Below are 26322 nucleotides of genomic sequence, written 5' to 3'. Positions count from 1 at the left end.
ATGTATTACATGAATATGGGAGAACTGAAACCATTGGGAGACAAGATTGGTTATTTGTATGCATCTACTAAGTAATTTACATAAAATGAAACCCACGGCGAAGTTATGAGAACTGTATCTTACGCTTAAGTAATTACAATAGGAATTGAATAATTAATTTCACGTGCGGTCTGTGGGAGTGTTTATGTCATTACGAACTGGCAAATAGCATTTCTTGCTTAAATAGCCACATAATATATATATATATATATATATATATATATATATTAAAGTAATTAAAAAAAATAGGGGTCACTCTTATAACTTAGGGTTATATAACACACCTTACCAGTGGGAAGCTTTCGCACAGGATGCCTGCTTGATTATGGGTACCACAACGGCGCCTTTTTCTGTCGTGAAGCAGTAATGTATAAGTATTACTGTGTTTCGGTCTGAAGAACGCCGTAGCTAGTGAAATTACTGGTCAAATGAGACTTAACATCTTATGTCTCAAGGTGACGAGCGTAGTTGTAGAGCCGCTCACAATTTTGGGGTTTTTCAAGAATTTTGAGCGGCATTGCATTGTAATGGGCAGGGCGTATCAATTACCATCAGCAAAATATCCTGCTTGTCTCATCCCTTATTTTAATTAAAAAAAAACTATTCTCAAACCTACCGAATATACACAAAGAAATTTAAATATAAAATCGAAGTGCCCGTACTATAAAAATAACAATTTTTTACGGTATCTAAATTCTAACACGACACTCACACCAAGTAATAAGTCTATTATCTGTTTCTTGAGAACGACATTCTGAAAACCTGAACCGAATTTGCCAGAACTTTGACGTTTGAGTATTTTTGTTACATCACTTTACATATATTGTAATTGAAATAATCTGTAAAACGATGAAAACGTAAATGTTGATTTAAAAGAGTTGCAATGAGTGTCTTCCTACTTCTTCTCATTAGTTCAACCCTTTACGAAGTAGCGGTAGATTCAATAAGAAAAAAAAATATTTTTTGACATTCATAATAATAAGCTTATATTTAATAATAATTGAGTTACAATATTTTTATTAGTAAATCAATATTTGGGGATGTGAAGGCGAGTTAGGATAGAGCCAAGGTAGTAGAGACTCAAAAGACTCAAAAAACTTGTGCCAAATTTTGGTGAGACAACAAGTCCTGAAGATGCCTCGTGTATAGACGAAACACGTGTCGAATTGCTTAAAGACAAATATTGGCGGAATTAACACTCAAGAAAAATCAAATCATTTGTCGAGTTTCGACCTTTAGGTGACCACTTGTTACATTAAATACTCAAAACTTACAGTCATTATACGTGTAACGAGTTAGTTAATAAAATACAAGTTAACTAAAAAAAAAACAACACACACATACGCAAAACAGGAAACACACAATGAAACTCTACATCGCTTGGCATGAAAATTATAGTACGAAAAATTTGTCTACAACTGCTATTTAAATCTATATCTCTTTAGCAGTTCAAATATACATGAATCCCTTTTGGGCTGTTCGTAAATCTTTTTTTATGGAAAAGGACAAACGAGCGTATGGGTCAACTAAGTGATCACCGTCGCCCACACTGTCCCGCAACACCAGAGGAATCACAGGAGTTTTGACGGCCTTTAAATTAAGATTAAAAAAAAAAAAAAAAATTTATAAAAAAGAGATTTACGAATCAGATTAAGAGGTCACTATATGTTACCTCTTAATCTGTGGAACCTTAAGGCAGAGTGACTTGAAATTTGGTAGGAATATTTGTTTCGTCGTGTAAAGATTAGCTAAAAACGGATCTTACGAAATTTCACTCGCAACGGCGCTTGTGGAGTTAATTAAAAAAAAGGACTGTGTGGTTTTATGAAACCACGGTAAAAGTGAAACTTTTTTTTACATTATAGACATTTAACTAAAAAATTTTGGAATAATATTCCATAAAGGGTATAAAAATCTAATGATAGTCTACACGGTCAGCTGCTGCTAACTATAGGCGCCGCCCGATCGTCACGCGACATGCAACACACAGACGAAAAAGTTTGAGACGATGTAATAAAAGTTTCACTTTAAAAAAACAAATAAAGATTATAAGAGGTCGAAACAACATAAGAAAGGCTGCATATTAAATAGTTTACAACATCCACTTGGACAACGTCGCGGGCAGCGAATAGTTATTAATAAAGTAGCGTAAATAACGAACAGTTTTGTCAATGTAGGTACATTTTTAATCAAAACATTCTCTGTCATACTAATAAACGCAATTTAAAGTTACTCCAAGTTTAAAATTGCATCCCCTGTCATGTAATTCTGTAGGGACTAAGGTACGATAAAGACAAAGTATGAGATTAATAAGCGCGAATTAAAGTTATTCCAAATTTAAAAATTTAGTCTTTATCTGACCTCTGTCACTACAGAATTACATGACATGGAGAAGTAATTTTAAACTTGGAGTAACTTTAAATTGCGTTTATTAATAAGACAGAGAATGTTTTAAATTTGGAATAACTTTAATTTGCGTTTATTTCATCTGGTGTATTCAAAGTAAAACATTCTTTATAAATCAAATAGTCCAATAGCTAGTTATAATCAACATTTTATAGCAATCCTAAATTCATTACTTTGATAATATTGTGAGTTTTGTACTAAATTAAAACAATTTTAAAGTGGGGCGTAGTATAACCAAATAACTGGAGCCTTAAAAGAGTTGGAATGCAATGAGCTAAATTTTATGATTTAAAAATGTTTTTAATAAATTTAAATATTAATAAGTTAGGTATATAATGTCAATATATCAACGAATGGTTTTAAATTAACACATTATTGTTTTACCCTGTTAGCAACGGATTAGTACTAAGTATGACCATATAACTATTGTTGTACTAAGGACTAATCCGTTGCATAGCAGTTAATAAGTATAATTAATTACTGTTATGATTGAAAATTTATCCAATAAACGATATATTCAATAAATCCAATATATTATAATCCAAGAAATCAATCCATCAGTTTTATTTTGGATAGACAGATATACATTGCAGATAGGTGTCAATTTCAAAAGGTAACCAAAAAACCTTTTGGAACCTTTTGGAAATTTTTGCTATTTCGTAGTCTTATTAGTTTAAATTATATTCATAATTAAAGATTATCATTGACAATCATCAATGAAATAAAAATATAGCAATAAAACTTTGAGTTTATCCTTCAATTATCATATTATTTTATGAGTAAAACAAAACATATCGCCAATTAAATAAAATTTATAGTTCTAGGATTGATAAAGAAATTGTAAAAATAATTCTCAAAAGGAGCATGCATACTTCGGCTGAATTGTTTAGTTAAATTGTTAAATTCTTCTCACAACACTTAATTTCAATTGTTAAAAAAAATGCCATTCATAAAATAATTAAAAATAAAAATAATGTAAAGAAAATAAAAATTGCATCCCTTGGAATCCAATTATAATTAAATAATTCTATAAATATTCTATTTACCTTAAAAACATGTTGACTTCTCAAACACAAGACAATTCCCACGCAAATTATAAAAGTCAATTCATATCAATTAATAAAAAAAATACGACCACACTGTCCGAAGGATGAGCACTTAATGATAAGTCAATAAGGACGAACCTTTTCATAAAAACTCACAGAACGTCATGTTCGAACCGTCATAACCATAAAGCGCACGTGCTTGGCATAATTCAACACCTTTGCCTCACAGCACGAAAAAAAAAATGGACATAAACTAATCCGAATCACGTTAATATATTCGTGAGCTTTTTATTAGAATGAGATTAAGGTTCGATAGAAGCTGCGATACTGCCGTGCGCGAGCGCATCAGGACTGCGACTATAAAAGCCTCTACTTAGCCTCTCTTTCCCGCAATCATTATCTTTATTTTTTTTTTCAAAAACACGCCCGCGCTTTCGTATCGCTACACAAATCCATTTAACTTCGAAACCATACAACGACGACTTATTTAAATCATAGAATACTTTATAATTAAAAAAAAATTGTATTTTAACTCGATGAGTGACAAAGAGAGATAGATATAGATTTTAGTGCGCCGATGTGGAGGGTATGAAATAGAACGAGATATTTTCTTACGGTCCGCTTAAAAATTAATGAGTTTGAAAGAGACGTACGTAATAACGTAATTACTTGTAGCATGCGAAAGGGAGATACAACGATGTCGAACGACAGATTGATAAGGTTGATTCGTAATTGAGATTTCCTAAGAGGTGCACGTATGTTGATAATTGTGTTTTATGTAACGGTATTTAAGTTGATAATGGTTTAATTGTAAACATATTTATGATGTTTTGAATTCAAGAATGTTTAATATTGGCAGGTGGTTTGACATACAGCTTTTTAGTATCATGTGTAGTCAGTTCAATATAAACTTTGTATATGTTTAATGTAACTAGTGGTCACCTAAAGGTCGAAACTCGACCATATTTCATTTCATTTTGAAGTTTAAACTCGTACAAATGATTTGATTTTTCTTGAGTGTTAATTCCGCCAATATTTGTCTTTAAACAATTCGAAACGTGTTTCGTTTATACACGAGGCATCTTCAGGACGTGTTGTCTCACCAAAATTTGGCACAAGTTTTTTGAGTCTTTTGAGTCTCTACTATCTTAATATAATGGGATTTACTTGATGGAGTTCAGTTTAGTCCAAAATGAGAGATATGATAGCTTTTATTTCGATTTGGGCACCATGATTATTTCTATTTACAATATTTGTTTTGTATCGACATATTTTCTATGAAAGAATTTATACTCACGGTTTGACAGTTCTGCTGTGAAACAATTTTACTATAAAACAGGGAGCATATTTTCCGAATTAATTCTTGATGTAAAGAAATATTAACAAATTTATAAAAAAAAACAGTATTTTATTTATTATGTACAGAACAACCTCTATCGGCTGAGCTAGTATATTATATAAAAATTCGTGTTACGTTGTTTTTCCAAGATGTGTAAGTAAAATCATTTAATGATATTAAATTAAACGTTCCTTAACTAATTTATGCGGTATAATTATATTTCAATGGCTGCATGTAATACCTTCTTTATTACAATATTGTTCTTTCTTCAAATATAAAATAGCACGAGGGATATTTTTTTAAGAATTTTTGTTTTGTTACGCCGAAGATGTAAAGCTTCTTGCATGTACACAAGTACACACAAACTTTTCTTAAACTTTTTTTTATTTAATTTACATAATCACAGTATTTTCTTTGACTAATTCGAGTGTTACTCTTTTAAATAAAACACTTTTTAAAGGGTTAAAACGCGTGTAATTGTAAACTTATTTTTACATTAGATGTTTGTGTAAAAGTTGAACAATAACAAAAGTATATATTTTACCCAAAAATCTGATGTAAAAACAAAGTTACAATATGCTTAGTGAAGTGTTTTATTTAAATGACGTAATCACTTTGTGGGACCATCTGCAAGATGCTATAATTTCAAACCGATTAAACTTAGGAACCTTAAGTTCAGAGCATACTCTAACTTACAATGCACTTAACATATCTCTTGTCCTCTGGTATTGAAGATGTTCATTTGTTCATGTCTTTCACTTTCCATAAGATACCCGTTAACCTACCATAATATATAAAAAATGCAAATTTTACATATTGCCATTTCTTAGCATAATACCCTTGTTTATTTACACTACGTGTGAGTTGATGTATCTACTGCACTTAATAACTCTTGTGGTTTTACTTATAAATTTAAATTTTTACCTTACTCCTATTAGGCATTTAGTATTTTTGTTGTATCATTTTACATCTTAATATACACTGGCCTTCAAAAGTAAGTATCACACTTTTAAAATTGAGATAACGTTTTAAGTTCACAAGATATACTTTCGAAATAAAAAGGACTCGAAAGAGAATTTAATTTTGTACATAAAAACTCTATAGTCGGTAACCTTCTTTTAATAATTGGCTGAAAAAAAACTTCAAAAACAAAACCATTCCTTTTTCAAAGTGGACGTTTCCGAATTACAATTTTACCATTCACATTTTTCTTTCTGTTTTAAATTTTTTTCAAGATCGATGGGTCTTGTTTTAAAAATTTATGCTAAAAAGCACATAGCATTTACTTATCATGCCTCTTTCAGTTGAAGAATGTGCTAGGATCATGGCTTTTCTGGAACTAGGCATCAGTATGCGTCGCACTGCAAGAATGGTTGGTGTGACGGTACGAACGGTCGAGAAGGTACGAAGAGACTGGACACCATCTGAGGAGACCTTGTAATGGCAGACCCAGGTGTACCAGTGCCCGAGAAGATCGTTAAATTATTTCTACTGTGTTAAGAAATCGCCACCGAAGTGCAGTTGAAGTCCAGCAACAGCTACTTCAGACCCGGAGGGACTACATTAGTGACAGTACAGTGAGAAGGAGACTTTCTGAAGCAAATTTGAAACCCCGAAGACCAGCGAGTGGCCCAAAACTCGAGAGACAGCATCGAGTAGCGAGACTGCGATACGCCCGTGAACACATGCAGTGGGATGAAGAAGAAAGGTCAAGAATTTTGTTTGCAGATGAGTGAGATGATGATGCACTTCTGATCGAAGGCGAAGTGTTTACAGTCGACCTGATGAGCGATATCTTCAAGCCTGCATCTCAGAAAGAGTCCAATACCGTGGAGGCAGTGTACATGTATGGGCTGGCATATCTTCAGAAGGTCGCACAGAGCTAGTAGCCATAGAAAATGGCACCCTCACTGGGCAAAAATATGCTCAAGAGATTCTCAATGAGTATGCAGGGCCGTATTTAGCAAATATGGGTGATGGATCGATGCTGATGCATGATAATTAATGCCCGGCCACACTCATATCGTACAGGAGTATATTCAGGAGGTCGGTATCAGCGTGATGGCTTGGCCATCAATAAGTCCTGATCTCAACCCGATTGAACACGCCTGGGATGAGCTTGGGAGGCTAGTCAGAAATTGCAGACCACCACCTACCCTCAGGGCACTAAAGCAGGCCCTGGTAGAAGAATGGGAGAATATTCCCCAACATCGGCTATGAAACCTAGTGTTCAGTATGCCAAACCGGCTCGAAGCTGTAATCAGAGCTCGAGGAGGCAATACCAGTTATTAAAAATGAAATAACATGTAATACATTTTAGTTGAATTTTTTTACACTAAACTAAAAATGGCTATTTTCATTGTTTTATCTTTTTTGAGTTAAAAATGTTACTAATGTATAATTTTAGTTTCTAAGAATTAAAGCCTATAAAATTTGCAACAAAACGTTTTTAATCTTAAATCTCTGCCTTATATAGTTAAGAAAAAAAAATAATTTGAAAAGTGTGATACTTACTTTTGCAGGCCAGTGTATATAAATAACGTGACACGTTGCTTGTCCGCGATGGACTCCTAAACTAATGGACGGATTTTAATGGAGAGTACTTGATGGAGTGCAGTTTGGTCCAACTTGAGAGATACGATAGTTTTTATTTCGATTTGGGACCCATAATTATTTTTATTTTCAATATTTAATTTGTATGGAGATATTTTCTATGAGAGAATTTAGTGACGCACGGTTTGACTGTTCCGCTGTGAAACAATTTCATTATAAGAATAGGTAGCATTTTTTATGAAATAATTCTTGATTTTTTGAAATATTATTAACAAATTCTTATAAAACAGTATTTTTTTTATTATCTACAGAACAACGTCTGTCGGTGCAGCTAGTACTATATTATAATTAAAATTATTTGTCCAACGATGAAGCTGTACCCAAATGATGATTAAAAAGAGTCGTAATGAGTATCTTGCCATTTCTTCTTTTTAAAACCCGAACCGAAGTGTTTTTAATATACTAGTCAAAACAAAATAAGGGCCACCACGTTTTTACAGTATTCTCAGGAATTCTTAAGGTTTAAAGGTTGATTAATGATTCAATTAGATAAATTGATTGATTTTTATTGTAGACAGCATAAAATAATGATGCATTCCATTAAAAAAAGAAATTTTCTCCACTTTTTCTAAAAATTAACATTTTTGCAAAAATAATTAGTGAGAAAAAAAAATCTGAAAAAAAAAAACAAAATGTTTCTTGATTTATGACTTTCCTCAATATCTAGTATGCCATCCTTGATTACTAATGCACTCTTGAAGCCTAGAAGGTACACTCTCCACCAGGTGTACCACTGTTTCTTGAGGAATTTGTTCCCAGTTTGATTTCAGAACGTTATTAGCTGTCTTTCATTGTGCTCGGGTTGGTTTGTGCTTCGAACACTGCGTTTCAGTAAATACATGTGTACAATGGGATTTAGATCCGGACTGTTTGTAGGCCAGGCCAACACCTGTATACCAGCCTCCTCTAGGGCTTCTCTGGTGGCCCTAGCTGTATGAGCGCGAGCATTATCGTGCATCAGATGGAATCTTGCGCCGATTCTCTGTACATATGAGACCACATGGGGTCTTATGACCTCCTCGATGTAACGTTGAGCTGTTATTGTGCCTTCGTATAGAATTTCCAGTTCGGTTCTGCCTGACATAGAGATTCCTCCCCATACCATTGGGGCCCCCAAATCTGTCACTTTTATGGATGCAAGCATCCGAAAATCGCTCAGCTTCACGCCTCCACACCCTAATGCGACGGTCATCACTAAAAAATTATATAATTTGCACTCATCCGTAAACAATACTGTCCTCCAATCATTCATATCCCACGCCAGATGCTGCCTTGCGAATGATAATCGGTTTGCACGATGAGCACTTGTTAATGGTATCCACACCACACTCTCCTGGAGAACTGCTGGTCCTCGTGTAAACGATTTCTAATAGTTTGATCACTAACAAGTGTACCGGTCGCCTGCTGCAAACGGTTTTCTAACGAACGGGCTGTTATACAGCGTTCTCTACGCGCAGTCAAGCGCACGTAGCGGTACTCCTGTGTAGTTGCTCGAACTCTGCCAGATCCCCGTCTCATGGTTAGTCTCCCAGTCTCTTGAAAACAATTCCAAGAATTCTGGATCACTCGCCGGGAAAAACCCAGCTGCAACGTCACAGAACGCTGCGAATGGCCTTCTTGAAGCAATGTTACAGCCCTAATTACGGTTGGCAAGTCCATATGACTTCGAATTCTCGGCATAACTTTTTTAAAATGTTAATTCAGCCACTAGTCAAACGAAACTAACAGTGTTCCTGAGAGAATCGTCAATTTGACTGAGTTGAAATCCGTCTTAAAATCGGGTAGAATCAAGTGGTTATAATAAATTATCTAAAACTACCCACACAATTATGCGGGTGGGATGCTCAAAAAAAGTGTGTAAACAAATAAGGTAACACCACAATAAAGTATCAGCTACTTGAGAATGCATAAAAAATAAATTATCGCTAGCGAGGCCAAAAAAATCAAGTGGCCTTTATTTTGTTTTGACTAGTATATAAAAAGAAAAGAAAACTTTTAACATTCATAATTCATAACATCCGATCATGAATATCTAAATGATAAGACAGCCTGAGACTAGATTGTGATTAATTTATAGCAATAGAAATGACTGTACACTATTGTATATTTTTATTGAAAAGAGCGCAAAAAAAGAATGCTGGGAGAGTTTCTTGCGCCGCTTCTTCTCTCTCAGAGCGCCATTTGTTTCCGAAGCGGTAGTAGTATCTAGTAGTTATTAGAAATGACATCAAAAAGAATTCTATAGGAATCAATTTTGAAAATAAATGCCTTTTATGCCTTTTAAGGGTCATTTCCTTGACCTACATGAATAAAGTTATTTTGATTTGAGTTGATTGGATTTAAGGTTGTATTTGAATGATACCAATTAATAATGGGTTTGAGCAGTATAGAAGTGAAAATGCAGAAGACTTAGATCTGGTAGTGATACTAAAATCCCAGCTTTATGAGGCTGAGGATGTTATAAGATCCTTAAAAACAGCATATCAAAGTTTATTAGCCTATTTAATAAGTTGGTTGGATATGCCCCCGATTTAGTCTCACCAGCCACAATCCCCAATTAACAGCTAATTCTCATCGCTATATTGATATACCGGAAAATCTTGTCATTGCCAAAGCAACTTAGATAATAATAATATTGAGACACTTTTTACACAAATTATCTTGCCCCAAGTTAAGCATATATAGCCTGTGTTATGGGTTACAAGACATTGATATATTTAATACAATATACTTATTTAAACATACATAAATATATTTAAACACCCATGACTCGGAAACAAACATCCATATTCATTATATAAATGCTTGCACCTACCGGGATTCGAACCCGGGACCTCTAGCTTAGTAGGTAGGATCGATAGATAGATATTTACTATTAAGAGTTTTCTCTATCTTTAAATTATTTATTACGAGCCGACTGTGAAAAAATTTGTTGTTGACCGTGTTGACTTCTATTTTGAGCAATGCACACTAAAACAAAGTATCATACAAATAGCGAGTGGAAGACTCAGCTTGTCACGCACACTAAAGTATTAAACCTGGCCAGTTCTTATCAGTTGTCTAACAGCAAGAGACTCTATCTAGACATATAAATTATTTTGACTATAAAATTTAATATTAACTGATAATTTATATCCTATTTTGAATAAAAATATTTTGTTTATTTAAAAACTTCATTTAATTTTGTACAATTAATAAATGAATTCAGAGGGGAAATGTGAAATACGTATTAATGGCTTATCATCAAAATGCTCAGCGCCCATCTATAACTAAGAAAAAACACATCAAATCCTTTTAAATAACATTTGAAGGCTGCTTAAATTGGTGTTTGATGACTAACGGGGCGTATTACGGTAGCCTCGAGAGCCTTCGGGCGAGGCATTCCTTTTTCTTTCCCATTATTTGGATCTGAATCATTGACCCTGCTCAATATTCACACGATACTTTGGACGTCTCGCATTCGGCATAAAATTAATGTTAATTTATTTGTTGTTTGAAAAATTTTAAAAGAAAAACAGTCTAGTTTTATGTATTTTTATTTGTCTCGAGGATTGATACAGATAAAGAAATGAATATTTATTTATTTATTTGGGCAACTAACAAATTACACTCTTTACTTGCTGAGACTTAAAATATAATAATAATATGGATATGAGTTAATTCACTTATAAGCTACCACAGCATTCATAATTTTTACTACGTTTATAAGACAGTAATTTTAACAATTAAAAAACTAAAATCTATATATTGTAATATATAATTTAAAATGAAATATGAAAACAAGGTTTCTAAGTCACGTGTGTAAATTAAGTATTTTCTTTTTATATTGAGCAAGCGGAATGAATAAATCAATGGTCTGCGATTTGGCCAGTGAGTTATATGACCTACAGAGCTTAGAAATATTATTACATTAATGCCGCCTGGTTATAATTTTTACCACAAAATTATAATTCTTACTTAAAGCCTATAAAACAATATATCAGCGAATACAATACACATTCATATACACACTTACTTACACAAACACACACATACAAACACATCGTCACACACCCACACCTTTTTAGTATTAAGTAGTTACCTACTTAATAATCTATATATACATATATAAGAGATTTCCACGTATATAGTCACGCATCACGATATCTCTGGAACCATTAGAGCTAAAGACTTGAAATTTGGTAGGTCAGCTAAGAACGGATTTTCCAAAAAAACATCCGCAAGAGTTTTTTTTTTATCATGAACAAAATCTTTGTCGGGATCTTCCGACAATGTTTGTCAACTAAATTCAAGCTCAAATATTTTTATTCAAAATAGGGTGTGACATAACTTATTGAACGTCAAAAACTACCACTCATTCAAAAAAGGTATCCTCAGGCCTGAAAAGAATGGGCGCAACAAACTCAGAGGGCTTTTTTTCCATCAAATAAATGTTTACAAAGTAATTGTACAATTAAAGTTTTTATTTAATAGCCTGAGGGCGGTCGCTCCATTCCTATGTGTGGAATCATTAAGAAAGTCATTTATGATACCTTAACTTTACCACACAAATGTTTTTTAGCAATTCTTTTGAATATCGTAATACTTTTGTTTTGGCCAATTTATGGGAGCATCCATGTGCGGTGTTTCTGGTACGATCCGACATAGGTACTTTCAAAAAAAGCTCATTCCACAGCTTGGTTGTACCTGGAAGATAGTTCCTTGAAAACCTTGTCGCTCCAAACTGGTATCAATTAGAAAGTCATTTATGTTGTTGTACCAGTTACATATACCACACAAACGTTTATTAACAATTCTTTTGTATTTCATACATCCCACTATGCTGGTAGTATAGTCCAAACACTTTAATTCTAATAAACCATTAATATTCAGGCGTCTCAACGTCTCACAACAACAGACGCAATGTATTAAAACTCCGTTTTTTCTGTCTCCTGTATAAAAACGAAATTGCTTATGTTTCCACCGGCCTAAGAACTGATAGAGGATTCGGATACGCGGTGGTATCAAAGGGTAGGCTCGCGACGTCCGGGCGGCCGCGGGTATTTACCGCGCCCGTCACGTGCCGCCTAAACTGCGACACGTGCGTGCGCCTGCGCACCCTTATACAGGGTGTTGTTAATAATACTTATTAAGAAAATATTTTGGTAAATCTAAAAGTGTGTACAAGTACGTAGATGAACTTGTTCTCATGTGCCAAAGCTCCCTGAAGGCCGTAGAAGGTGTAACTACCGTCGAAGTGGGTGGTATTTTAAATTTAAACTTTGAATAGAGTCCAGTGGAAAGCTCCTATGCACCGGCTAGATTATGGGTACCACAAGGGCGCCTATGTCTACCGTTAAGCAGCAATGTAAGTATTACTGTGTTTCGGTCTGAAGGGCGCCGTAGCCATTGAAATTACTGGGCAAATGAGACTTAACATCTTATGTCTCAAGGTAGCGAGCGCAGTTGCGCCGCACAGAATTTTTGTGGTTCAACGATCATGAGTGGCACTGCATTGCAATAGGCAGGGCGTATCAATTACCATCTGCTGAACATCCTGCTCGTCTAGTCCCGTATTTTCATAAAAAAAATCATTAAATATAGGCTCAGTATTCGATCTTCCCATGGCTCGAATGGGGCAGCTGCGGGTAAGTTAAACATAGCAAATAAATGTCGTAAATATAAGGAGTTAATTCGTGATTTTCCATTTTAAATACACAAGGGCTCAACCTTCATTGAACTTTAGGGGCAAAACATTTGCTGATTATACACATGATAAGCGTGTCAGTGTATGTATTTGGCTTGATAATGAATGTTACCTGTATGTAAAGAACATAGTAGAATGTTAGTAAAGAGTTGGTAATCTATGATTTTATGATGCCTTTTTTAATGCCTTGCTCTCTAAAACTCAATGTCACTAAATTAAAAAAAACATAACAAACGGTTCCATACATAGTGCTTGTTGTGGATAATGGCGCCGCAGTACTACCATTCTAGCCTTAATTATAAATCAAAGCAGTATTGCCCATATTGCGTTCTCGCTCGCACTCAAGTCATATCGATTTGAGATCCAATTTCAAACCCATAAATAGCTGTTAAGTAAAATATTTGGAGCTGGTCGTAATAAGAAATAACTGCCAGATTTGTTTTCGACTTAAACAAACAGAAGATTAATTAATGACCAAACGATATGAGCCGTAGATTAATTACAATATAATCGTCTAGAACAATGACGACGACGTATTTAACGGTCGCCGGGGGGGTCCATGTAAAGGTACCGGCGTGACTCTCCGAATCACGTACACCCTAATGTAAACAATGGTCAAAGAAACCGACGTCTATTAGACTAGCCGATGCTTATCAGAACTTGTAGGAATTGGGTGCTCTGTTTTTGGACAGTTTCCACTGAATATGTGGTTTTTAGGGCATTTTTCTATATTTATGTTAGCTACTGGTGTTTTGTTATGTTTTTTTAAAGTTAATAATTTCTTTTATGAAAATAAGGGACGAGACGAGCAGCACGTTCAGCTGATGGTAATTGATACGCGCTGCGGATGCGCAAATATAATGACAGTGCAGTACCACTCAGGATTCTTGAAAAACCTCAAAAATTCTAAGCAGCACTACAATTGCGCTCGTCACCTTGAGACGTAAGATATTAAGTCTCATTTGTCCAGTAATTTCACTGGCTACGGCGCCCCTCAGATCGAAACACAATAATGTTTACACATTACTGCTTCACGGCAGAAATAGGCGCCGTTGTCGTACCCGTAATCTAGCCGGCATCCTGTGCATAGGAAGGCTCCTAGGCATAAAGCCTAATAGGAAGGCTAAATTTTCATCAGTGGGAGGCCCCACTGATGAAAATTTAAATATTTATACATAGACGAATGGTTAGTGACCCTGACTACTAAGCTAGAGGGTTCGAATCCCGGTAGGTGCAATCATTTATATGATGAATATGGATGTTTGTTTCCGATGTTTGAGTGTGTGTTTAAATAATATTAATTATTTTATAAAAAGTAATAAAGAATTAACTGTATATAAATTATTATACTAGATGCATCAAACTTAGAGCTTGAATTCAGTGTTTGTGTAAGGATATGATATGATGGTCGTTACGGTCACAATTAGTAATAGCATCCAACAAATACAATGATTTATGGACCAGCCGTCGTTCACTTCGAACATATTTGAAGTGAGGAGACGACCCGGCACTGGACGCCAACGCTAGTAACCCCATTCAGTGAGCCTAACCTTCACCCAAACAAATGCATATATACAATACAAAACATATAATTTAAAATATTTTTTGTTAGTGACCAAATTTTGTAGAATTTCTATAATTACAATAAATATTTAGTTTGCCCTGTTCTTGTAATGAAATATGTCACAGAAGACTGTCAAGCTGTGCATTATCAAGCAAACTGAACATAGTGTGCAAAATTTTATTAATATCAGTTCATTTGTTTACTAGTCTATCGCGGACAAAAAACGTGACACGAAATGTTTTATATATTAAGATTTTATATATTACTTGCTAACCCGACAGACGCTGTTGTGTCAATAGAAAAAAAAAAAGATGTAATTTTGTTACACCCGGACTAAAACTTCGTTGAAAACTCCCAGACAGCTTATTTTGTTCCGACACCTTCAACAAATATCAATAATGTATAAAAATATGTACAAAAAACTAAACAAATGATATACGTAAACCTTCCTTCTTCCGAGAATCACGCTATCGATTGGTGAAAAAAGCATGACAATGGTGCAGTACTTTTTGAGTTTGTCGCGAACAGACAGACAGACAGACGCAGCGGAGGACTTTGCTTTATAATATGTAATGAAGATAGCAATGTAAATTGTCGAACCGAAATATAGAAATTGTATATAATTATTCTCACTTATTATCAAACTCACACCTACATATACTCTTTTTAAACTATTACAGGAGGAAATTAAATTATTTGAGCAGAAAAACCGCTTAAGGTTCCGACACAAAATATTTTTTTTAATATTTTTGTTTTAATACGTCGAATAAGTTTAACTTCTTGCGTTCGTACATAAGTACACACACTTTTTTATATTACAAGTTGTAAACAGGCAAGTGGCACATCTAATTCAAGGATTTTTTTTCCACGTACAGTAAAGCTGTGGAGTGAGCTTCCTTGTACGGTATTTCCAGGTGGATACGATATGGGTACCTTCAAAAAAGTGCGTACACATTTTAAATGGCCGTTAACGCTCTTGTGATTCCTCTGGTATTGCATAAGAATGTGGGCGGCGGTGATCACTTAACATCAGGTGACCCGTACGCTCGTTTGTCCTCTCTTCCATAAAAATAATAATAAAAGAAAGACATGGTTTTAACAATACATTGGATTTTTATGTAAAAGAAAGACACAACCCGATGATAAGTAATCTCCGCGAACCACACTATTTGCACTCCCAGAGGAATCACAAGATCGTTCCAAGCCTGTTTTCTTTAAAATCCTTCATTTAAATTTGGTAGGACCGAGTAGAAAGGAACGCCACATATCCAAGTGATTAAGATAAGACTATATAAGGATGTGAGATCTGGAGGAGGCCTATGACGTAAGTGAGCAATGTTTAATAAAGATATAGTATATATAAGGTTAAATATTATTTATTTATTTAATAAGTATAACCACATTACACATAATATTATCGTTACAAACAAGTCTTACCTATATATTACAGGGTATGTGTCTGATATGTATAACAATTACGGTGTACATAACTTTGCCAAATAACTATGAGATACTAAATTTAAATAATTAAAAACAAACTAAATTTTGAAATGCTCCAAATCTTTTGCTTAAAACTAAATAAAGAGTCATGAAACAAATATGTAATAATAATCTAGTATATTAAGTTTTAGCATAAGTTAAAAATGTATCTTTTTAGTTGGCTTGCAATAAAGGCTTCTTTCATTCATTCATTCATTCATATATTCATTCATTCATTCATATGAGGATGTAGAGTGTGGTTTGAAGTAGAATTGGGCGGCAGCGATTTGGTCGAACAGCATTATAATACATTCGTCATCAAAATCGGTTTTACCAAAAATAAATCGGCTAGTTATATTCCAAAAAGGGTGATCTGGCAATGTCCTTGACCCTCAAGTCCACCTGTCCTGAACTTGACCTCCGGCTAATCAACGAAATCGCGAAGGGCGAGCGCTCTCCATGATTTAATACCGCACACGCTAATTACGGCTTGTTCAAATTGTACCTTTCTCACGGATACTACGGCTCGGTTTCACTGATCCCTTAACTGATGGTTAAACTGACTCTTAATAGCCCAACTTGATTGAGGGTTAATCAATACGATTCTCATATCATTTTTTTTCTAAATGATTAGGATTCCCTAATCATGTATAAGAAAAATTGGGCTAATATTAGCATTAGTAAGAACTCATAAACAATTAATATTAGTAAAATCTTTTGTATTGCAAAAAAAATACCAACAGGTTTTTAACTCATTTTATTGTTGGTAAATAATGTGTACGTTAACAGTCACATTTTATGAACAACGAGTAGGTTTTGTACCTCTTTTGATTAAAAAAAAATATACACTAAAAGTAAAATACACAGTATTTAAATATTTTTACATACAACACATTTTTTCAGACTGGAAATCATATCAGTCAGTTCCTAATCAAATTCTTTCTAGACAAAACTCTATTTGTTTGATGTTGTTAATCAATGGTTAACTAAAGGTTATATTATTTCAGTCACCGTTCGTTATAAGACTAAACCAGATTGTACCTTATGCATTCGCTATACTTATTCGTCTGCACCAACCTGTTACCCGACCAACCTTCGACATACTTCCATCTCTTTTAGATTCACATAATTTATCATAAAGCTATCCCTTTCTGCTGTCTCGGGTCAAAGAAACATTACCTTAATGGTACTTAAACACATATTTAAGTAAAGATTCTTTTTTTTGCAAAAGGCTCCGAAGTTTATACTTAACTAGCGGTAGGCTGCGACTTTGTTGTTTAAATATTTGAATCATTTTGTTTAAACTTTCATTACAACCTAATTTGTTTTAAGTTAGTAGATACGTTGTATGACTTCTACCGTATTTATCACGGGGAGTGGATGTATGCCACTATCTCTGGATGTATGGCGTTCCTCAACAAAGCGATTTTCAAGGAACTTTCTTCTACGTACAACCAAGCTGTGGAATGAGCTTCCTTTTGCGGGGTTTCCAGGACGATACAACATGGATACGTTCCTAAAAAGCGCGCACACCTTTGTAGAAGGCAGGCAACGGTCCTATCATTCCTTTGATGTGGGTGGCAGTGATATTAGGCAATTAAAATTTAGTGACCCGTATGCTCATGTGTCCTCTTCTTCCATAAAAAAATACTTACCAGGTAGTAAAACCCGTATATGATGCTGTTTCATGTTGATGTTTAAACCTTCTAATAAGTGCATCTTATACTTGTCACATTTTCGAGACAAAATGTAGCTTTGTATGTTATTCCCTTATCTCTGGATACGTCTACACAAAATTGGTTAAGTTAAATCCTTTTAGTTTACTTTTCTTTGCATAAATAATTCTTCTGTTCGTCTAACTATCAGCTCTTACTTCACGGCTAATCTGATGTTGTGTGCTTCATCTGTTTGAGTGAGTCCATGGATGCTTTGTAAGATTTACAATTGGATCCAGTAGATGTCGCCGCGATTGAGCTTTACATCTATACAGTGCCACATTTACTCCAGTTGCTTAAAATATTCATAGTCAACAAGCAGTAATGTAAAACATTCATTCACTTTAGACACAGTGTTTATGTTACCTATGTAATGAACCCGATTCGGAAAGAGACAGTTTACACACGACTAAGGAGAAAGGTGTGCTTACATTGTCTTTAAGCACACTTTTGCTGTTCCGCTATCAGACTGCGAATGATATGTCTGTATGTATAGAACGTCATTGAATGAGCGACAGTCACGACAGTTAAACATTAAATCAATTACTATTTAAATACGTTCATTTTTCGGTTTGTTTTGTACTTTTATCTTATTATATTAAGTGTATCCTGTGAGTGTTAATGTTTTACATTCCTTCTTTCAAATTAAATTCTTCTTTCAAAAATTGTTCTAGCCACAATCCGTCATCTTTATCGAAATGAACATTGAAATCTTCGGGACTGAAGAGCGGGGTGCACTATAAGATGTGCTTGTATATTATGTAAAGGTAATGCAAAAGCTAATTTTACATACCGAACACTATATATAAAACGATTCTTAAAGAGTAAATTCCAAAATTCACCCCAGTATCAGCTCGATCTATTTGACCGCGTGGAACGCAGAGCAGCTCGAATTGTCGGGGACCCAGTGCTCTGTGAACGGCTGGATCACTTGGCGTTGCGTAGAGACGTCGCTTCATTGTGTGTCTTCTACCGCATTTATCACGGGGAGTGTTCCAAAGAGCTGTTTAACCTGATTCCTGCCGCCGAATTACACCTTCGCACGACACCCCACAAGTTAGGATATCATCCCCACCATCTGGATGTGTGGCGGTCCTCCACAGTTTCGGTTTTGCGGTTTTCAAGGAGCTTTCTTCCACGTACTACAAAGCTGTGGAATGAGCTTCCTTGTGCGGTGTTTCCGGGACGATACGATATGGGTACCTTCAAAAAAAGCACGTACACCTTCCTTAAAGGCCGGCAACGCTTCTGTGATTCCTCTGGTGTTGCAAGAGATTGTGGGCGGCGGTGATTATACTTAACACCAGGTGACCCGTACGCTCGTTTGTCCTCATATTCCATAAAAAAAAAACAAAAATCAGGGTCTCATTCTCCAAAACTATACAAATACGCCTAGTACCTTAAGGTACAGCCGTTTTCAATAACCTTGCTACCCTTAGTTTAACTTACGGATACATTGCTGTCACCGTTTAATGACCGTTTAATGACAAGATCTTGTCTATCCATAGTTATGCCCAATACAGTTATAGTCCAATGCTATCTGTCAATAGGTTATTGAAATGTAAGTACCTAAGCGTAAAAAGATAGATTTGTCTACCTCTTGTAAGTTAAACTAAGGATAGATAGGTTATTGAAAACGGGTGCTAGTAGTTAACTAGTACTAAGTTTCCTATTACGAATGTTGCTTTTTATAAACGAAAAATAGTATGTGTATTTTTAGATCATCGTTTGTGGAACAGGCTGTGTTTACATGATAATAAAAAAGAATTAAAATTACGGAAATAAGATTTATTATGTCAATTATTATAATTAAAACTGTTTAATGCAGCCTTCAGCGACGGTTCTATTTATTGGCATTGTTGATCTGGGGACATTCTTTTGTATCTTCAACATGTGCGTAAACTGAAAAAGAGAAATTGTTTTAAGTTATACATAGCATGGAAAATAATCTTACAATCTACTTTAAGTAAACTCATTTTTATTTATTATTAAAAACTCAAAATCATTTTTATTTATTATTAAACAGCTCGTGTGTCAATTTAATTAATTTAAGGTGTTGCAGAACAGAATGAATGAGCATCATATTTTGGAATAGAATAGAATTGAGAAGAATATAATAAAAAAACATTTTATTAGCAACAAAAACCACATACATTTAAATACTAAATTAAGTGAGATAAGTAAAATATTCAATCAAATTCCAAACTTGCCTATTATTTTTGAAAACCCTTTATATACGCGGACGAAGTCGCGGGCAGCTACTATATAATAAACGATTCATGTATTAAAATATTACTTTGGTTGGTATCACAAACAAACTCCAGAAGATCACAGAGATCTAGGAAGGTCCGCGTCTGATCTCCCATCTGGCCGCAGATTGGAATGGTGTCGTGGATGCAGGTGTCGGCCAGGCTGCAGAACTGCTCCACCTTGTTCTGTTCATGACAATATTATATTGAATATTTTAGTGACCGTTCAAAGAAAATTGATGACTTAAGAGCTATTCATTTTTCTCCCAAATACTTACTCCGTGCTGGAGTGCATTTTAATTTTAATTTATTAGACGTTGTTCGATTTGAAATAAATGGAAATGAAAATGGATTTGAAATACGGATTAATAGGAAATGTAGGGGAAAACAGAATTTGTATATTCAGGAAAAATTGGCAAATTAATATTATGCTTTTATGGTATAATACATTATTATTATTAGGTATAATAAATGTTTTAAATGGCATAAAATTATTTATTTATTAGGCGTATTTTCTCAAAATTGATTCCTTTAGAATTCTTTTTGATGTCATTTCTAATATACTAGATACTACTACCGCCTCAGAAACAAATGGCGCTCTGAGAGAGAAGAAGCGCTCTTTTTGTGCTCTTTTTAATAAAAATATTCAATATATAACTGTCATTGCTATTGGTATAAAATAATCATAATCTAGTCCCAGGCTGTCCGGTCACTTAGATATTTCAGCTGTGGAGTAATAGAATTTACGACGGAGCCAATTTTTAATAAAACATTTAAATTTATTTATAGATAATGCCTGAACAGTGGCTGGGGCTTGATTATAAAATGTAAACATTTACCCATAAAGATATTATGTACATTTTAATATTGTAGGACTTAGATATACAAAAATGGATACGTTGTAAATTTCTTGAATTATGTAGAGAAATAGCATAAGCAAGTTATCTATATAAATAAAAGTAGTTTTAAAACAACTAAAAAACACGCTTTGGTTGAAAAGATAATGACTGAAATTTGAAATGAACATCAATTTCAGCCTTGTCGATGATAAATGAAATAATTATATAAATTAACAAAAATATTATTTTGCAATTTGAGAAATGGAATAATTTTATCAAATTAATATACTCGTATTGTCATCGGCCCCAGATAAATCTACGAAGTTTGAATGAAATCTGGCTGTTTAAAGTGGGTCAAAATCTCACCAAAATGAGTCGGTTACAAACAAATACATATAGAGGTATAATTTAAAAATCCTTTAAAAAATACTTTAAATTTATTGATTTGTAACATTCGTTTCATTAAAGAGAAAACTGTATTAAGAGCAAACTGGGTGACGTTAAAAAATTATATTTATAAAAAACTAGCTGACCCAGCAAACGATGTATTGCCGATATTAAAATCGCGATACAAAAGTAACTGTTGATCGTAGATGGGTGAAATTTTGAAGATGTATGCATTTTTTAATGCTGACTCATAATCAAACAAATTAAAAAAAAAATTAAAAAAATTTGGCGTGGACCACCCTTAACATTTAGGGGGATGAAAAATAGATGTTGTCCGATTCTCAGACCTACCCAATATGCACTCAAAACTTCGTGAGAATCGGTCAAGCCATTTCGAAGGAGTTTAACTACAAACACCGCGACATGAGAATTTTATATATCAGACAAGAATCTGTTTATTAAGACTTAAGTTCAACCATAAATCAAACCGTCTATTTTGCATATGTATTACAATACAATTTATACCGGCTACTATTTCCGCTAATATCAATTACATCACTCTATGTTAATTGCAGTTTATAAATACAATCAACTCAGGGAATATTTCAATGATATCAAGCAGTACAGCGTAATAAATCTCGAACTAGGCAGATAAGATATCAGTGACGTCATCGTGGAGTCATTCAGTTATTAACGTTTTGAACATAGCTCATGTTTATACCATAATTTCATTAATAAAGGTATTTTAGTAGTAAATTGGTAGATTTTCTCTTTAGTCGCACTCTCAATGCTGAGAATTGAGATGGTCCGGACTGCATTGGGAGGCTCTTTTGCACAGGATGCCGGCTAGATTATGGGTACGATAATGGCGCCTATTTCGGCCGTGAAGCAGTAATGTGTAAACATTACTTTGTTTCGGTCTGTATTTTACAATTACTGAGCAAATGAGACTTAATATCTTATGTCTCAAGGAAACGCAATTGTGGTGCCGATCAGAATTCTTGGGTTTTTCAATAAACTTGTTTGGTACTACATTGTATTGCCATCAGTTTAACGTCCTGCTCGTCTCATCCCTTATTTTCATCATCATCATGATCATCATCAGCCGGAAGACGTCCACTGCTGGACAAAGGCCTCCCCAAAGATTTCCATGACGATCGGTTCCGCGCTTCCCTCATGCAATGTAATCCGGCGACTTTACTGCCCCAACTGACATAAGTCTGTTCGGTCGAACTATGTGCCCTGCCCATTGCCACTTCAGTTTCGCAATGATTTGGGCTGTGTCGGTGACTTTGGTTCTCCTACGGATCTCCTCATTTTTGATTGGAACTCGAAGGGAAACTGCGAGAAAAAAATAAGGTATTTTATTAAAAAAGAGTAAATACATCTTATAAGTTTTACTCACTGTGGGAGTAGGTGCAGAGTCTGGGAGATGTCCACTAACAGATGACGACAACCATATCCATAGAGAACCTGAAACGTAATGGTATCATCTTCACAATCATACAGCTACGCCTATCGCCTAGTCACTAGAGTGTAGGCAGATATTACGGACCCATGTTTGCCATAGAGTTGACCATAGATATATAAATATGAAGGTAATAGAGCCATAAAGGCATTTATTTCCTCAAAATTGATTCCTTTACAATTCTTTTTGATGTCATTTCTAACACTATTACCGCTTCGATAACAAATGGCGCTCTGGGAGAGATGAAGCGGCTGAAGAATTTTTTTTTTGCGCTCTTTTTAATAAAAAATATACAATATTTTACTGTCATTGCTATTGCTATAAAATAATCATAATAGAGTCCCAGGCTGTCCGATCACTTAGATATCCAGCTGTGGAGTAGTAGTATTTACGACAGAGACATTTTTTAATAAAAAATTTAAATTTATTTATAGCTATAATGACATAACGGTGGCTGAGACTTTTTTATAAAAGGTTATACATTTACCGTTAAAGCTATTATGTATCTTATGAAGCCTACTAGAATTAGTAAGAAACAATCTCTTATTTCTAGTGTTATTATAATGAAAATCACTATTTAGAGAAAAAAGGTGACGATTTTTGTGAACGTATATTTAACTTTCATAAATGTACTGACAATGAATAATATTTATTTCATATATATATATAATCATATTTTTTTTTACGTAATGTAATATTTATATAACTTATATGTTATTACAGTAAGAAGTTTTATTTATTAAACGAATCATGAAGAAACGTTTGTAAATGTCGGGATACCCCAATTATAAACTCTATATTATAATACATATTCTAGGAGGAATCGGCGGCGCATGAGTACCGAAAACTATTCCACATCAATTATTTTATGCAATCCTCTTCAAATTGTTATTTTTCAACCGGACATTTTTTTTATTCTCAAAATAAATTAATTTTTTTAAATATGTTTTTATGAGTCAAAAGAACGCAAATATAGTACTTTTGAATATTTAAAAATTCATATCTCTAAAAATATTAAGTTTATCGTCGAAAAGTCATAAACCTTTTTTATAGGTATTTAAGAAAATATAAGAAAAATAATCCCGTTGAAAAATAACAATTCCTTGCAATAGCTTAAACAATATGGCACGAGGTTGCCCCCTGGCAACATACATTTATATCATCAGTTTGAAGAGGAATGCATAAAAAAATAGAGGTGGAATAGTTTTCGGTAGCCATGCGCTGATTCCTCCTGGACTAAAAATATCTCCCTTCACTCTTTGGTATCGTTACTGAAACTCTACTATTCTAATAAACTTCTCTACTTAAATTAAGTCTGTTTGAAAACTTCGTACAACAATACAATGCTTAATGAAGCATACGCTTAACATTATAAAGTAAATAATGGTAATCATAAGTCTTACTTACAATGAACGATGTTAAACCACATCCTTGTTAAGTATTGATCTGTTCGTATGATAATATCGGATGTTCTCATGTTATGGTTAAATGTCGGTAGCAATGCGTTTCTATGTTAATAATAGAGTTAGACGGAGTTAGCAACCTTTGGGACATGCCATATTTTCCATTCATCGACTGATGAGCTTAGATCATTGGTTTTTCAAAACTTCTTTAGCATCGTTGTGGTTTGAAAGTCGATGAAACTAAAAGAGGCAGACACAAATTCATAAGATTTAAAAGTGGCAGAATCTTTTTCTGCCACTTGAAAGGAAGCATTTACAGTGTTCTGGTACCAGGCGATCATAGTTGAAGAAGTTTGTCTTATGTATGACACGAGTATACTTTAATATATTCTGACGTCATGCGCACGACGTATTACTACAAAGACACTAGGAGAACATAAATATGGTAGCGTTGATAGTAATGTCTTTGCGGTTGAAACCATGTGTCATCCTAGCAACATGTACCACGACTTCATATGCAGATTTAGAGGTTCATGCACAATGCAGGTTTCACTTTTGACTTGTATACTTTGTACGCACGTAATAATTTTCGTATTGAAATATACAAAACATTTTATGATTAATTGTTTTTTCTTTGTATATTTAATCACGCTTACTATTAAATTCTCGGCCGGTTTTATGCTACTTCAACTACACAAATTAACAATAACAATCTTAATATATATAAATCCAGTGTCGTGATGTTTGTTTCCATAATTATTTTATTTCCAATATTTTCTATCAGAGACTTTATTGACGCATGGTTCGAGAGTTGTGCTGTGAAACAATTAAATTATAACAGCAGGGAGCATATCTTACGAAATAATTCTTGATGTTATTAAATATTATTCACAAATTCATACAAAACAAAATTTTATTAATTGTGTACAGAATAACATCTGTGGTGTCAGCTAGTCTTAGTATGTATAAATTATAAAGCCACTTTAAAATGTAAAAACAAAACATATCCTATTTAAAAAAATTCAAATAGATCTTTTAAAACTCGCTCTCCAATTCAATCTTTTTATTTTCTTCTCTTTTTCTACTATTTTTAGACGGTCACTTTTAATACCTATATCAAAAGGAACCGTGTAGTCTACGGCTGCTGTCAACAGGTCGACTTGGTAAGTACCTACTGAAAATCAGTGTTGGAAATCAATTCCAAAGATGCTGAGTGTGTGTCCTTTTCATGACGTCATATTTTTAATTTGTTAATTTTACTATGTATATATGATTTGCGTTGTCATGAATAAATGCATACTTTACTTTACTTTACCTAAAACCAAATGTTGACGAGCCCTGAAAGTATAAATATTCGTGTTCTACATAGTTTTCAACATAAGCCATGTTTTGGTTCAATATCCTTCGTTGACAATAGTTATGATAGCACACACAGCTAGTGAATTAGATCACAGCTGTGTCTAGAAACGTGAACTAGTGTTGGGAATATGCTATTTAAACTCCTTACTAGTGAGTACAATTTAAATTTGGTTCGTTGTAACGGATTTAGGTCAAAACTTACTTTTTAATGTTCAACTTTGTATAATAAATTCTTAATGTGATTGTTAATGAGTATTATTAAATCAAATAATAAAATAAATATAATATTAATCTTAATATATATAAATTACGTGACACGTTGTTTGTCCGCGATGGACTCCTAAACTAATGAACGGATTTTAATGAGGATTACTTCATGGAGTGCAGTTTGGTCCAACTTAAGAGATAGTTTTTATTTCGATTCGGGACCCATAATTTTTTTACTGTGATTTTGTCACATTAAGGTCTACATGACATTAGAGACCACTCGTTGGTTTGCAATCGATAATTTTTGAAGTTTAACGTTGTATTAAGATACTTTATTTATTAGGTTTATTGACAATCACTTACAATAATACACACAAATATAAAAAGTAGAACTAAAAACTAGGAACTAAATGTAGTGATTACTTTCAAATAAACACAGCATGCACAGAAGTAATTAATTTTAGGTATTATATACAATAAGTTACAAATTAAACATGTTTTTTTAAATTAATAAATGAGTTAT

The 26322-nt window shown here is 33.9% G+C and overlaps 1 protein-coding gene across 1 annotated transcript in view; it reads right to left on the bottom strand.

Moving 5' to 3' along the window:
* LOC126971800 (PAS domain-containing protein cky-1-like) overlaps positions 1-3897 on the bottom strand; it is a 29677-nt gene extending 25780 nt beyond the window's left edge. Inside the window, exon 1 of the mRNA XM_050818227.1 lies at positions 3492-3897. Coding sequence (XP_050674184.1) covers positions 3492-3502 — 11 coding nt within the window. The 5' untranslated portion in view covers positions 3503-3897. The remainder of the gene's footprint in view (positions 1-3491) is intronic.
* Positions 3898-26322: the final 22425 nt, after the last annotated feature.

Source organism: Leptidea sinapis, chromosome 2, assembly GCF_905404315.1.
Source record: "Leptidea sinapis chromosome 2, ilLepSina1.1, whole genome shotgun sequence".
Classification (NCBI taxonomy): Eukaryota; Metazoa; Arthropoda; class Insecta; order Lepidoptera; family Pieridae; genus Leptidea; species Leptidea sinapis.
Note: the sequence above shows the minus strand (reverse complement) of the source record. Positions and strands in the feature narration are given on the sequence as shown.